This window comes from Limtongia smithiae (genome assembly GCF_038497785.1).
Source record: "Limtongia smithiae strain NRRL Y-17922 unplaced genomic scaffold V1518scaffold_6, whole genome shotgun sequence".
Taxonomy (NCBI): Eukaryota; Fungi; Ascomycota; class Lipomycetes; order Lipomycetales; family Lipomycetaceae; genus Limtongia; species Limtongia smithiae.
This window is the reverse complement of record NW_027117627.1, coordinates 802,349-815,165: the sequence shown is the minus strand read 5'-3', so window position 1 is coordinate 815,165 and position 12,817 is coordinate 802,349. Positions and strand designations below refer to the sequence as shown.

Genomic DNA, 12,817 nt, shown 5'->3' with positions numbered 1-12,817 from the left:
TTTCTATTTGCTTCTCATTGCTAATGCTTGATGTAAGTTTTTTTTGGCAGTGGGGGGTGCTCTGCAATTTCCATTGTAGATGTTTTGCCACTGTCTATTGTATATGGTCTATATAATGGAAAGTTGGTGCGGGTTTTATAGAATGATTACGCGGCCCGCAGGTGCGGCTTTGGGGTACTGTTGACATACGGCCAAATTGATCTCTCGCGTAGTCTCGCCGTGGTCGCGCACACACCTACCGCGCTTTAGTGACGTCCGCGAAATAAGCGACTGGTGTGATGAGTTTGTTTTCATGTTTGTGCCGGATTTGCAGTAAGTACAACCGGATAGCCTCGGGACTTGAGCTGAAGCCTCCTGCGTTGGTGGTCGCTGGACGACGGAGCCTTGCTGGCCTCCGCTTCTGAAAGGCTGCACTTCTGAAGAATGCTGTAGTTGTCTCATAGGCAGGCTACCGAGATGCTTTAGTGTTCCGTACTGGACACGTCATCGTCGTCGGCTGAGTACCGCTTTCTTTGTTGCGCGACCTCCGTGAATATCGTCGCAGTGTCGTGGTCTTGTCATTCTGAAGGTTGCTGTTGCGTTGACACTGCGCAATTATGACAGGTTTCTGAATTCTACCGGAGTGAATTTAGCGGTCGGTACTTCTGTAAGCACTAATGAATTTGTCGTTGGCCTGATATCACTGGAGGTGTTTATTTAGCGAATGAAGAGAATAACCCAGCAAATGACAATCGTGGCTACATGACGAGCACGCGATGGCGGACGGTAGGACTGGAGTAACGGTCGCAGTCTACGCGCGCGAGCACGCGATCCACTGGAGTTTGTCCACTTCTCGGTCAAAACGTGTCGCATCAGTAGCACTCAACACGAGTACGCGTGTATAACCTTTAAACCAACAAAGACTGTTCATATGAGCTGCACCTGTTGCTCCATAGTCCGCAGCAACAAAAACAGCGACGTGTATACCTATTTCGGGTCCGTAGTGAGCTTGTTGCGGCGGTGTCTCATACAGGTCTCGCGCTGCCCTTTCCTGCCATACTCGCTCCTACATGTACCTGCAACAGACACAGAAGTCCATGAACTCGGAAGTTGAACGAAGGCGGTGCCTGGTGGGAACAGGGGCGCTTTGCTTTGGCTCTGTAGGGCGGCACAAGTGCGCCAACGGCGAGTGCGCACCGTGACCACGACTTCCCGATCCCTCACATACCGCCCAGCTCTAGAGCCTGCCGCTTCCTCTGCCGCTGCCAAGCCGTCCTTCCTTTTGCAGTTCCTGCGTTTACGGTGCCGTTTCCACTGGAATCGCATCTCCTCTCTGCCTCATTGGTGAGTCTGATCACGCCCGCACAGGCCCAGCACTGGAAGACCGCGGTGCGGCCACTGGCTGCGCAGTCTGGCTGCTCAGGCAGTGCGCGTCGCTCGTGCCTCTTCTCGGCGGATTCTAACTTCCTATATTCCAGATCCAGCTTGCTCGATTGACCGTTTGTTTGATTGATTGATCAGTTGCCGGATCCCTGTTCTCGGTCCTGATTCCTAACTGCGAAGTGCCGCCCGCTGCCGTGTTCTCTTATCCGCCATGGCACAGTCGCAGGCGCTGCCGATCCAGTTCCAGGAGCATCTCAATCTCCTGAGCTCCGGGATTTCCCAGGATGCCATCGGCTTCAACTCCTGCACTCTCGAAAGTGATCATTATATTTGGTGCGGTCCCGTCTTGTGATGTCCGTGACCAGTTGACCAATGCTAATGATCTCGCAGTGTCCGCGAAACCACCGAGACCGGCGCCGCCCAGGTCGCAATCATCGACCTGTACAATGCCAACAGCATCGTGAAGCGTAACATCACGGCGGATTCGGCCATCATGAACCCTGTACAGAATATTCTTGCTCTGCGCGCACAGGGCAGGACCATCCAGATCTTCAACCTCGACGTCAAGCAGAAGATCAAGTCGTTCACCATGGACGAGGATGTCACATTCTGGACCTGGTACTCCGACACATCGATTGCGCTGATCACCGATACCTCCATCTATCACTGGGATATTGTTGATTCTCCCCAGCCGGCCCCGGTGAAGATCGCCGACCGCCATGCTTCACTTACTGTACATCCCCACCCCCGGTCTTGTTCATCCCAACAGTTCTAACGTCGCATAGGGCTCCCAAATCATCAACTATCACGTCGATCCAGATGCGAAGTGGTCCGTGTTGATCGGTATCATGGCCGAGGACGGTCGCGTTGCGGGCCACATGCAGCTCTACTCTACGGACCGTAAGCAGTCGCAGCCCATCGAAGGACATGTTGCCACATTTGCGCGTCTTCGTCTTGAGGGTGCAACTGTTGACTCGAAACTTTTCGCGTTTGCCACGCGTACTGCCACCGGTGGCAGACTGCATATCATTGAGATAGACCCCCAGGCGGCTGGACCAAAGTACGTCAAGAAGGCCGTCGATTTGTACTGGCCACCTGAGGCGCCGAACGATTTTCCTGTCGCTCTCCAGGTATCAGAGAGATTCGGCGTGCTATACTTGCTCACCAAGCACGGCTTCATCCATCTGTACGACCTTGACTCCGGCGCTTGCATCTTCATGAATAGAATCAGCAGTGCGTTTATCTTCACGTCGACTATCCACAAGGCATCCTCTGGCATCATGGCGATTAACCGCAAGGGTCAGGTCTTGTCTGTTGCGATCGACGAGAAGACGATCATTGCCTACATCCGCGATAACTTGAAGAACGCCGGTCTTGCAATTGCGTTGTCATCCCGCGCAGGGCTTGGCGGTGCCGATGATCTTTACGTGCAGCAGTTCTCGCAGCTGATCGCGGCTGGTCAGTACGGTGACGCCGCGCGTGTTGCTGCTATGTCGCCGCGGGGAATTTTACGCACGACCGACACGATTGAGCAATTCAAGCATCTCCCTGCTGTTCCTGGCCAGCCGTCACCGATCTTGCAATACTTCGGTATCCTCCTCGACAAGGGTTCACTGAACCGTCTCGAATCTATCGAGCTTGCGCGTCCTGTGTTGCAGTCGAACAAGAAAGCTCTCTTGGAGAAGTGGCTCAAGGAAAACAAGCTTGAGTGTTCCGAGGAACTTGGCGACATTGTTCATTTGCACGATCCGACGCTCGCGCTCAGCGTGTACCTCCGTGCTAATGTTCCCGCCAAAGTGGTCGCCTGCTTTGCTGAGACTGGGCAGTTTGAGAAGATCCTTGCCTACTGCACTAAAGTCAGCTATACCCCGGACTTTGCCGTTCTGCTGCAGAACCTGATCCGCATCAACGCTGAGAAAGGTGCCGAGTTTGCGAACCAACTCGCCAACCATGAGGGCGGCGCACTTGTTGACATCAGCAAGGTTGTCGACATCTTTTTGTCGCAGAACATGATCCAACAGGCGACGGCGTTTTTGCTTGATGCTTTGAAGAACAACGTGCCTGAGCAGGGTCTGCTGCAGACTCGTCTTTTGGAAATCAACTTGCTCAGCGCCCCGCAGGTCGCAGATGCCATCTTGGGTAACGACATGTTCAGCTACTACGATAAGATGCGCATCGCGACGCTTTGTGAGAAGGCCGGATTGTTCCAGCGCGCATTGGAGCACTACGATGACATCGCGGACATTAAGCGCGTGATTGTGCATACGAATGTGCTCAACCCTGACTGGCTGATTCAGTATTTTGGCAACAAGCTCAGTGTTGATCAGTCGATTGACTGCTTGAAAGAGATGCTGCGAGTCAACATGGTGCAGAATCTGCAGGTGGTGATTCAGATTTGTATCAAATACTCGGATTTGATTGGCGCGCAGAACATTATCTCGCTGTTTGAAAGTTTCAAGTCATTCGAAGGTCTTTACTACTACCTGCAGAGCACGGTGAATCTTACGCAGGATCCAGATGTCGTTCTCAAGTACATTCAGTCCGCGTGCCAGATCGGACAAACTACCGAGGTTGAGCGTATTTGTCGCGACAACAACGTGTACAACCCCGAGAAGGTTAGAAACTTCTTGAAGGAGGCGAAGCTCCAGGATCAGCTCCCGTTGATCATCGTGTGTGATCGGTTCAACTACATCCACGAGTTGATTTTGTACTTGTACCAGAACCAGCAGTTCAAGTCGATCGAAACCTATGTGCAGATGGTCAACCCCACGCGAACTCCGGCTGTTGTCGGCGCGTTGATTGACGTTGACTGCGACGAGACGATTATCAAGAACTTGCTAAAGTCTGTTCTCGGCCAAGTTCCGGTAGACGAGCTCGTCGACGAGGTCGAGAAACGTAACAGACTAAAGCTTATTTTGCCATTTTTGGAGGCAACTATGCAGACTGGTACACAAGATCCTGCGGTATTTAACGCGCTTGCGAAGATCTACATCGACAGCAACAACAACCCGGAGAAGTTCCTGCGGGAGAACAACCTGTACAACTCCCTTGTTGTCGGCAAATACTGCGAGAAGCGCGACCCCTACTTGGCGTTCATTGCGTACGAAAAGGGCCAGAACGATATGGAGCTCGTACAGATCACGAATGAGAACTCGATGTTTAAGCACCAGGCGAGATACCTTGTCGCGCGGGCGGATGAGGATCTGTGGGCAGCGGTGTTGGACGAGACCAACATCCATCGTCGGCAGTTGGTTGATCAGGTAGTTTCCACTGCCGTTCCGGAGTCTACTTCCGCTGAGGATGTGTCCGTCGCGGTCAAGGCGTTTATGGCGGCAGATCTGCCTGGCGAGCTGCTTGAGCTGCTTGAGAAGATTATTCTCGAGCCGTCACCGTTCAACGACAACGAGAATCTGCAGAACTTACTTATTTTGACTGCGATCAAGGCGGACAAAGCCAAGGTTATGGACTACATTCAGCGACTCGATAGCTACGATGCTGCGGACATTGCGCAAATTGCAATCGACAATGGCTTGTACGAGGAGGCTTTAGAGGTTTACAAGAAGCAGAAGAGCCATACTGCAGCGATTGGTGTACTTGTGGACCATATTATGTCGCTTGACCGAGCTGAGGTGTATGCCGAGAAGGTTGACCTTCCTGAAGTGTGGAGCTACTTGGGCAAGGCGCAGCTTAATGGTCTGCGGGTCAGCGATGCTATTGATTCGTACATAAAGGCCAACGATCCCTCGAACTACGCAGAGGTTATTGATATCGCGTCTCACGCTGGCAAGGACGAGGAGCTTATCAAGTTTTTGTTACTTGCACGAAAAACGATACGCGAGCCTGCTATCGACAGTCAGCTTTTGCTGTCGTACGCGCGGACGAATAAGTTACCTGAGTTCGAGGAGTTGCTTGGCGGACCCAATGTTGCGGATGTTGAGTCTGTCGGCGACAAATTGTTTGAAGAGGCCAACTACGACGCTGCGAAGGTGCTCTACCGTTCTGTCTCGAATTGGTCTAAGCTCGCGTCTACACTTGTGTACATTGGCGACTATCAGGCGGCTGTTGAATCTGCACGCAAGGCTGGCAGCATCAAGGTGTGGAAGCAGGTCAATGAGGCATGCATTGCCAAGAAGGAGTTCCGACTTGCGCAGATTTGCGGCTTAAATTTGATTGTACACGCAGAGGAACTGCAGGACCTAGTGAACACGTATGAGAAGAGTGGATACTTTGATGAGCTTATTGCACTTCTTGAACAAGGTCTTGGCCTCGAACGCGCGCACATGGGAATGTTCACGGAGCTCGCCATTTTGTACTCCAAGTACCATCCGGAGAAGATGATGGAGCACCTGAAGCTGTTCTGGTCGCGGATCAACATTCCGAAGGCGATCCGGGCGTGCGAGGATGCGCACCTGTGGCCGGAACTTGTATTTTTGTACTGCCACTATGACGAGTGGGACAATGCGGCGCTTGCGATCATGGAGCATGCTGCGGACGCGTTTGAGCACAGTGCATTTAAGGAGATCATCGTGAAGGTCGCAAACTTGGAGATCTACTACAGGGCGGTGAACTTCTACCTTGCCGAGCAGCCGCAGTTGCTGACGGACATTTTGACTGCACTGACGCCGCGAATTGACGTGACTCGCGTTGTGCGAATGTTCCAGAAGTCAGACAATTTGCCGCTGATCAAGCCGTTCCTTGCTGCGGTGCAGCAGCAGAACAATGCTGCGGTGAACAATGCGTACCATGACTTGCTGATCGAGGAGGAGGACTACAAAACGTTGCGGGACTCTGTTGATAACTTTGACAACTTCGATCCGTTGGATCTGGCGAAGCGGTTGGAGAGCCACGACCTGATATTCTTCCGGCAGATTGCCGCGCGCATATACCGGAACAACAAACGGTGGAATCAGTCGATTGAGCTATCGAAGAGCGACAAGCTGTTCAAAGACGCGATCGAGACCGCTGCGGTGAGCGGGAAGAGCGAAGTTGCGGAGGAGCTGATGCAGTACTTTGTGGAGGTCGGCAACAAAGAGTGCTACGCGGGGATGCTGTACATGTGCTACGAGATTGTGCAGGAGGACAAGATCGCAGAGCTGTCGTGGCGGCATGGGCTGGAGGACTACACGATGCCGTACACGATCAACAAAAAGCGGGAGATGTCGAACAAGGTGAAGGCGCTGGAGGCGTATGTGGAGGAGCAGAAGAAGAAAGCGGCGGAGGCGGCGCCGGCTGCGACTGTGATGGGGCCGATCCTCGGTGGCGGGCGGCTGCTGCTGACGCAGGGCATGACTGGCATGTAGGAGTGAGAAGAAGACGAGTACGACTAGTTATATTATACAGAGATATATGTAGTAGTTAGAGATGCAATTTTTGTTTGTACATGTGCCTTCATAGTGGCAGTACGCGGCAGCCGAGCAGTCCTTGGCCGCCCCAACCGCGACGGGGAGTGAGGGTGGCGTGGATCTCGGCGCGGGCAGACGTGTTGTCGAAATGGCGAAGGAGGAGAATGTGGAGCTCGATATTCTCGGACTTTTGCACGGTGCGGGCAAGGGCGGCGAGACGATCATGGTTACCAGCGTGGATGTCTGCAAAGGAGAGGATACGGTCGCCTGGCAGCAGGCCGGCAAGGGAGGCTGGTGAGTTGTCGGCCACGGTGTCGACGACGGCAAAGGGAACTGTCGGGATGGCAATTGGTGGGGTGGTGGGCGGAGAAGACTTCGAGGCAGTGGCGGTCACTGCACTATTGGCGGCGTGGAACGCGAACAGAGCCTCCTCGATCTGCGAGCTGATGGTCTTCAAATCATTGCGAAGCATGATGATGCGCGTCCGCGTAAAGCGCACCTGCGCGACATCAATATCTGCCCGAGGATATCCATCTCGCGAGACGAGGGGTGTGTCCATTGTTGCTCCGTGGGTGGCGAGTATGTCGGCGAGCGCATCGAGTTCCGACTCGAGCGCCGCGCGACGGTTTGTGAGCGACACGACACTCGCGCGGTGAGTGTCGGCAGATACATGCGAGGCATGCGCGATGTGAGATGTGATTAGTTGTGAAGAGGTGTCAGATGAGACGGAGGGGGAGTGAATGTCTTGCATTTTGGGAGGCTGTGGAGGTGGTGATGTTTGAAGCGGAGTAGATTTACGTGGAAGTTCAGCAGCGTACGCCCTTGGGAGTTTCGTGCTGCGTCGCTATTACGCGTTCATTTGGCGCGGCACCGGCTGCTCTTCTTCGCTTGCTTTCTATGTAATAAAATATTTAGTTGGATCCTATGGTATATGAGGATAGAAAAGAATGTGTTTGGTGTATTCCACGGCGAGGATAGCGGCAACGCGTGACTTTAGGCTGCGGATGAGTAGATTAGTACAACCCTAGCCCGATGGTCCCAAAAGTCGAAGAATATCTTCACGAGTTACAACACACAGCTGGCAGAGAAATAGGTCCATTACTACAGATAAAACTTATGCTTCTCCTTGTCCATGTTGGATCGGTGCTCCCACTCCATCTCCTGCGCGATCCCGCGCTGCAGGCGCCGTAGCTTGAGCGTAAACTGTGGGCCAAGCTCTTGTAGGCCCACGCGCTCGGTTTCCTTGAAGATGTACCGGTGCCGCCGGAAGAAGATAAAGTCGCGCTGGTTATGCAGAGTGACCACCTGACGACCGACAAACTCGGGGGTTTGCGGGAAGAGTGACTGGAAAAGACGGCCGACGGTGGCGCCGAGACGGGTAGAGAAGTTGTTGAGGATGAGTTCGGGTACGTGTTGAGTCGCGCGGCCGTGACCAGAGATCTGTTTCGGCATGCGCAAAGAAGAGAGGGAGAAAAACATGGTCGGGCCCTCTGGAAGATGAACGATGGTCAGTCCATTGACGGTCTTTTTGTCCTCCGAGATCACGATGAGGTCGGTGTACGCGCGGTTGATGCAGAACTGAGATATCTCCTTGACGGAGAACTTTGTGCCGCGCTTGACGAATTCGGCATTGGGCACAACACCAACAAGATGTTCCGCCAGCTCGTGCGCCTCGTGCCGCGCGTGGGGGCTTGTCGTGATGAGCACCTTTGGCGGTATCTTGTCGCTGAAGTACCCTGCGAACTCGTCCTCGTCGCCGCCCTCAATCTCCGCGCCGAGCGTCTCGTCGTACACGCGCATGCTCTCAATAGTCGTAGGCACGTTCTTCGCAAGCCGCTCCGCCTTCAGCGCGGGGTCCGCGGCCTCCATGCGCGAGCGCTCTGCCCGCGCACGGTGCGCGGCGATGTTGTCGGAGTCACGCGCGGCCTTGAGCAAGTTTTCCCGCTTCATTTTGTTTTTCACGCCGCGGATGGCTTCCTTCGCCAGCGGCGGTCGGCCGCTGGGGCGCTGCGTCTTCTTCTTAATCTTCTTGTGGCGGGCAGGCATTATGGTTGTTGAAATGTTGTGAGACGAAGCGCTTCGCGAGGTTAGTAAAGAAAAAATAGACTTAGTCATGGGGATCGAGATCAGATTTATAGACCTAATTATTAAGCTTCTCTCTGTGACATACTACCCACGTTAAGCATAATGACTCCTTTGCTATAAGCAACTTCCCGAGATTTTCTTCACTCCTCCAAAACCCCCCCCTCCGTTTCCTCCTGCATTGCGCACGCGCTGCCGTGTGAATGCGCCTTGGTCTGCCTTCTCTGCGCCGCCAAGTCACCACCGCAGCTACAGTCTACTTCCGCACACTTCCCCCTGCTCCCGCAAAAATGTCCTTCGATCGCGAGACGCTCGAGTCCGTGCTCAAGCGCCGCTTCTTCTACGCGCCTGCCTTTGATCTCTATGGCGGCGTATCTGGCCTCTATGACTACGGCCCACCTGGATGTTCATTGCAGGCAAACATTGTCGACATCTGGCGTAAGCACTTTGTGCTCGAGGAAGATATGCTGGAGGTCGACACCACCATGCTCACGCCCTACGATGTGCTCAAGACCTCTGGTCATGTGGACAAGTTCGCGGACTGGATGTGCCGTGATCCTGCAACTGGTGAGATTTTCCGTGCGGATCATCTGGTCGAGGAGGTGCTTGAAAGCAGACTCAAGGGCGACAAGGAGGCCCGCGGCGTCGTCACCGCGCCCGACAGTGGCGAGGAGAAGAAGCGCAAGAAGAAAGTCAAGGAGATCAAGGCCATCAAGCTCGACGACGAAGTCGTCGCCGAGTACGAGATGGTTCTTGCCAAGGTGCGGATCTTTTTATTTGCGTCTGTGCTCTATACTGACAATGCAGATCGACGGCTACTCAGGCCCCGAGCTCGGCAAGCTTATGAAGAAGTACACCATCGTCAATCCCGGTACCGGCGGACCGCTGACCGACCCGCTCGAGTTCAACCTCATGTTCGAGACCGCAATCGGCCCCTCTGGCAACCTCAAGGGCTACCTGCGGCCAGAGACCGCCCAGGGCCAGTTCCTGAATTTCAACAAGCTGCTAGAGTGTAACAACACCAAGATGCCGTTCGCGTCCGCGTCAATTGGCAAATCGTTCCGTAACGAGATTTCGCCGCGGTCGGGTCTGCTGCGCGTGCGCGAGTTCCTGATGGCCGAGATCGAGCACTTTGTAGACCCCCAGGACAAGCGCCACGCGCGTTTTGGCGAAGTCAAAGACATCGTGCTGCGGTTTCTGCCCAAGACAGTGCAGCAGGAGGGCCGCACCAATATAGTTGAGGAGACCATTGGCAGCGCGGTGTCCGCTGGCATCGTCGATAACGAGACGCTCGGATATTTCCTCGCGCGCATTTACCTGTTTGCGCTCAAGATTGGTGTCGACCGCACCAAGATGCGTTTTCGCCAGCACATGTCCAACGAGATGGCACATTACGCCGCTGACTGCTGGGATCTGGAGCTGTTGACTTCGTATGGCTGGATTGAGTGCGTCGGCTGTGCCGATCGGTCCGCGTACGACTTGACGGTTCACTCCAAGCGCACCGGTGAGAAGTTGGTCGTGCGCCAGGCGTTGACTGAGCCGATCGTGACGGAGCAGTACGAGGTTGAGCTCGACAAGAAGAAGTTTGGGCCGCGGTTTAAGCGGGACGGCAAGAAGATTGAGGAGTTCCTGATGACGCGCACACAGGACGAGCTAGAGATGCTCTCTGCGGAGCTCGAATCGAAGCTCTCGATCACGGTCGCGGTGCCAGAGATGGAGGACACGGTAGAGATCGGTCAGGATCTGATTTCGGTCACGAAGAAGACGCGCAACGATTTCATTCGCGAGTTCACTCCCAACGTGATCGAGCCTTCATTCGGCATCGGTCGTATTCTCTACTCGCTGCTGGAGCACAACTTCTATGTGCGGGAAAACTCAGATGCACGCGCGGTGCTTGCGTTTCCGCCGGTCGTGGCACCGACAAAGGTGCTACTGGTACCGTTGTCGAACGACCCTAAGTTCGAGCCGCTGCTGCGTGCGGTGTCCGCCGCGCTCCGACGTCAGGGCATCTCCAACAAGATCGACGATTCATCGGCGACTATCGGCCGGCGCTATGCGCGCAACGACGAGCTCGGCACGCCGTTCGGCGTGACATTGGATTTTCAATCCATCGAGGACGGCACAATCACACTGCGCGAGCGCGACTCGATGAAGCAGGTGCGCGGTGCGGTGGATGCAGTTATCGAGGCCGTCAAAACCATGGTGTCCGGCGACGGCATCACCTGGGAGGAGGGCACGGCGGCGCTGACGCCGTTCGACTCCGCGGCGGAGTAGATGTACAACATATGTAGTTGCCTGTTTTTTTGCCAACTACATGAAATAGTATACTCATTTATTATTTTCATATCCAAGTCGGGCGGCGAGTCTAGAGCTTGCGGTGCATGATCATGGCAGAGGCCTGGTGGCTCGGGAAGACCAGGGTGTCTGCGACGACGGTATTTTCGCGGCGGGAGACGGCGAAGACGATAACCTCGGCGATGTCTTCTGCGATGAGAGGCTCGACGCCGGCGTAAACAGCGTCAGCCTTGGCCTTGTCTCCACGGAAGCGGACGACGGAAAATTCGGTCTCAACCTGCCCGGGGTCGACCTCAATGACGCGGACACGACTGGCGACGAGCTCCTTGCGCATGGACTCGGTAAAGCTCTTCACGACGGCCTTGGTAGCGCAGTAAATGGCGCCGCCGGGATAAGGCTCACGGCCGGCGATGGAGCCGATGTTGACGATGTCGCCCTTGTTGCGGGTAATGAAGCCGGGGAGGAACTTCTGAGTGAGGGCAATCAGGCCGAACACGTTGGTCTGGAACATGATGTCAATGTCGCTCTGCGTGATCTCGCCGACTTTTTCGACGCCGTGGACCATGCCGGCGTTGTTGATAAGCACGTCGACGGTGCCGGCCGCGGCAGGGATCTTCTCCATGAAGGAGTCAATCTCGGCCATCTTACTGACGTCAAGCTTGATGGGGAACACTGACGCCTTGGGGTAAGCCTTCTCGAGCTCCTCCTTGATAGCGAGCAGCGAGGCTTCGCGGCGCGCGGTGAGGATGAGCTTGACGTCACCGCCAGCAGCATTGGCGAACTCGAACGCGGTCGCGCGGCCGATGCCGGACGAGGCGCCGGTAATGAGAATGGTCTTGCCCGCAAGGCGGGAGGCGGCAGCTGCTCCGAAGGACATCGTGATTGGAAGTGGTGGGAGTCAGGAAGGTGTCGGAGAAAATGGACGAGAAAGCAGTGGATACCAATTAGGTTCGCCGACGTCGCTGGTGCGGGGCTTGTGTCATCACGTGGTCGGATATTCCGACAAGCCCTAAGCGGCGCCGCTTTCGTTTAATCTTGCAGCTCTACAGATACATTTCACCGTCTCAAGAACTCCTCGACAGATGGGCAGATGAAAAGACAAACACCTGGAATAGAATAATCAACAGTGCGCACGCGAGTTAATAATAGAGAACATGCGCCAACAAAACTCGTCATTCTGCCGTAGCGGCGCCTTGAAAGCGAACGGCATTGGGGGTTGCTCGAGCGAGAAGTGTGTTCCGTTTTGAAGCGACGCAACGGTACGGGCGACGCGAATGCATATCCAGAGTTGAGTTGTAGGTGGCGCATGATCTCAATCAGCATGGCCGAGGGAACAGTTGTGGCTGGTGGGTCCCTGAGATTGAGAGTTATCGGCACGGCCGCTGCATGACGGATAAGATATCTTTGATCTGGGGGCAGATCAAATATAGGAAGAAATTGAGAGTGCCATACCATCTCTGTACTGTCCCTGCGCCGCCCGTGCATCGGTGTGCACATGATCGACGTCCGTCGAGGCCGAGCCGGATGCCATCACAGCTGGTTCATCACAATGGCCCGGCGACGAGCGACCGTCACATCCAGTGACACTGGACTCAGCAAAAGTGTCGGGCTGGTGCCCCGGGGAAGCCTGTGAAAGTCTGTATCGATGCTGACGAACATGTCCTCTCCGCTGAGATAGTTGGAGTAACCAACGAGCGAGCTTTGGGCAGGTAGTGAGCAGGCGCGGAGGCGGGGGA

At 54.8% G+C, this 12,817-nt stretch overlaps 5 protein-coding genes across 5 annotated transcripts; 2 read left to right on the top strand and 3 right to left on the bottom strand.

The window, feature by feature from the left end:
• The first annotated feature begins 1,087 nt into the window (after positions 1-1,087).
• V1518DRAFT_417454 (uncharacterized protein) lies at positions 1,088-6,747 on the top strand. The gene is made up of 4 exons (XM_066904309.1): positions 1,088-1,323; positions 1,458-1,695; positions 1,753-2,095; positions 2,148-6,747. Exons 2-4 carry the CDS (start codon positions 1,574-1,576, stop codon positions 6,660-6,662), a joined length of 4,980 nt encoding a protein of 1,659 aa, XP_066759628.1. The 5' UTR covers positions 1,088-1,323; positions 1,458-1,573; the 3' UTR covers positions 6,663-6,747.
• Positions 6,665-7,493, bottom strand: V1518DRAFT_417453 (uncharacterized protein). Its single transcript, XM_066904308.1, has one exon. It carries the CDS (start codon positions 7,453-7,455, stop codon positions 6,751-6,753), a length of 705 nt encoding a protein of 234 aa, XP_066759627.1. The 5' UTR covers positions 7,456-7,493; the 3' UTR covers positions 6,665-6,750.
• Positions 7,494-7,783: 290 nt separating this feature from the next.
• V1518DRAFT_417452 (anticodon-binding protein) lies at positions 7,784-8,782 on the bottom strand. Its single transcript, XM_066904307.1, has one exon. It carries the CDS (start codon positions 8,748-8,750, stop codon positions 7,806-7,808), a length of 945 nt encoding a protein of 314 aa, XP_066759626.1. The 5' UTR covers positions 8,751-8,782; the 3' UTR covers positions 7,784-7,805.
• Positions 8,783-9,076: 294 nt separating this feature from the next.
• V1518DRAFT_405796 (uncharacterized protein) lies at positions 9,077-11,060 on the top strand (the record flags this gene model as incomplete). Its single annotated transcript, XM_066901933.1, has 2 exons — positions 9,077-9,547; positions 9,594-11,060. 2 exons carry the CDS (start codon positions 9,077-9,079, stop codon positions 11,058-11,060), a joined length of 1,938 nt encoding a protein of 645 aa, XP_066759625.1.
• Positions 11,061-11,101: 41 nt separating this feature from the next.
• Positions 11,102-11,979, bottom strand: V1518DRAFT_417450 (uncharacterized protein). The gene has a single exon (XM_066904306.1). The coding sequence runs from the start codon at positions 11,956-11,958 to the stop codon at positions 11,152-11,154; it is 807 nt and encodes a 268-aa protein (XP_066759624.1). The 5' UTR covers positions 11,959-11,979; the 3' UTR covers positions 11,102-11,151.
• Between the last annotated feature and the right edge of the window lie 838 nt (positions 11,980-12,817).

Excerpts from the sequence above, each read along its gene's own strand:
- V1518DRAFT_417453 (XM_066904308.1), bottom strand. The coding sequence starts at position 7,455 with ATGCAAGACATTCACTCCCCCTCCGTCTCATCTGACACCTCTTCACAA.
- V1518DRAFT_417452 (XM_066904307.1), bottom strand. The coding sequence starts at position 8,750 with ATGCCTGCCCGCCACAAGAAGATTAAGAAGAAGACGCAGCGCCCCAGC.
- V1518DRAFT_417450 (XM_066904306.1), bottom strand. The coding sequence starts at position 11,958 with ATGTCCTTCGGAGCAGCTGCCGCCTCCCGCCTTGCGGGCAAGACCATT.
- V1518DRAFT_417454 (XM_066904309.1), top strand. The coding sequence starts at position 1,574 with ATGGCACAGTCGCAGGCGCTGCCGATCCAGTTCCAGGAGCATCTCAAT. Across the intron at positions 1,696-1,752 it reads GAAAGTGATCATTATATTTG|TGTCCGCGAAACCACCGAGA; the intron begins GTGCGGTCCCGT and ends ATGATCTCGCAG. Across the intron at positions 2,096-2,147 it reads ACCGCCATGCTTCACTTACT|GGCTCCCAAATCATCAACTA; the intron begins GTACATCCCCAC and ends AACGTCGCATAG.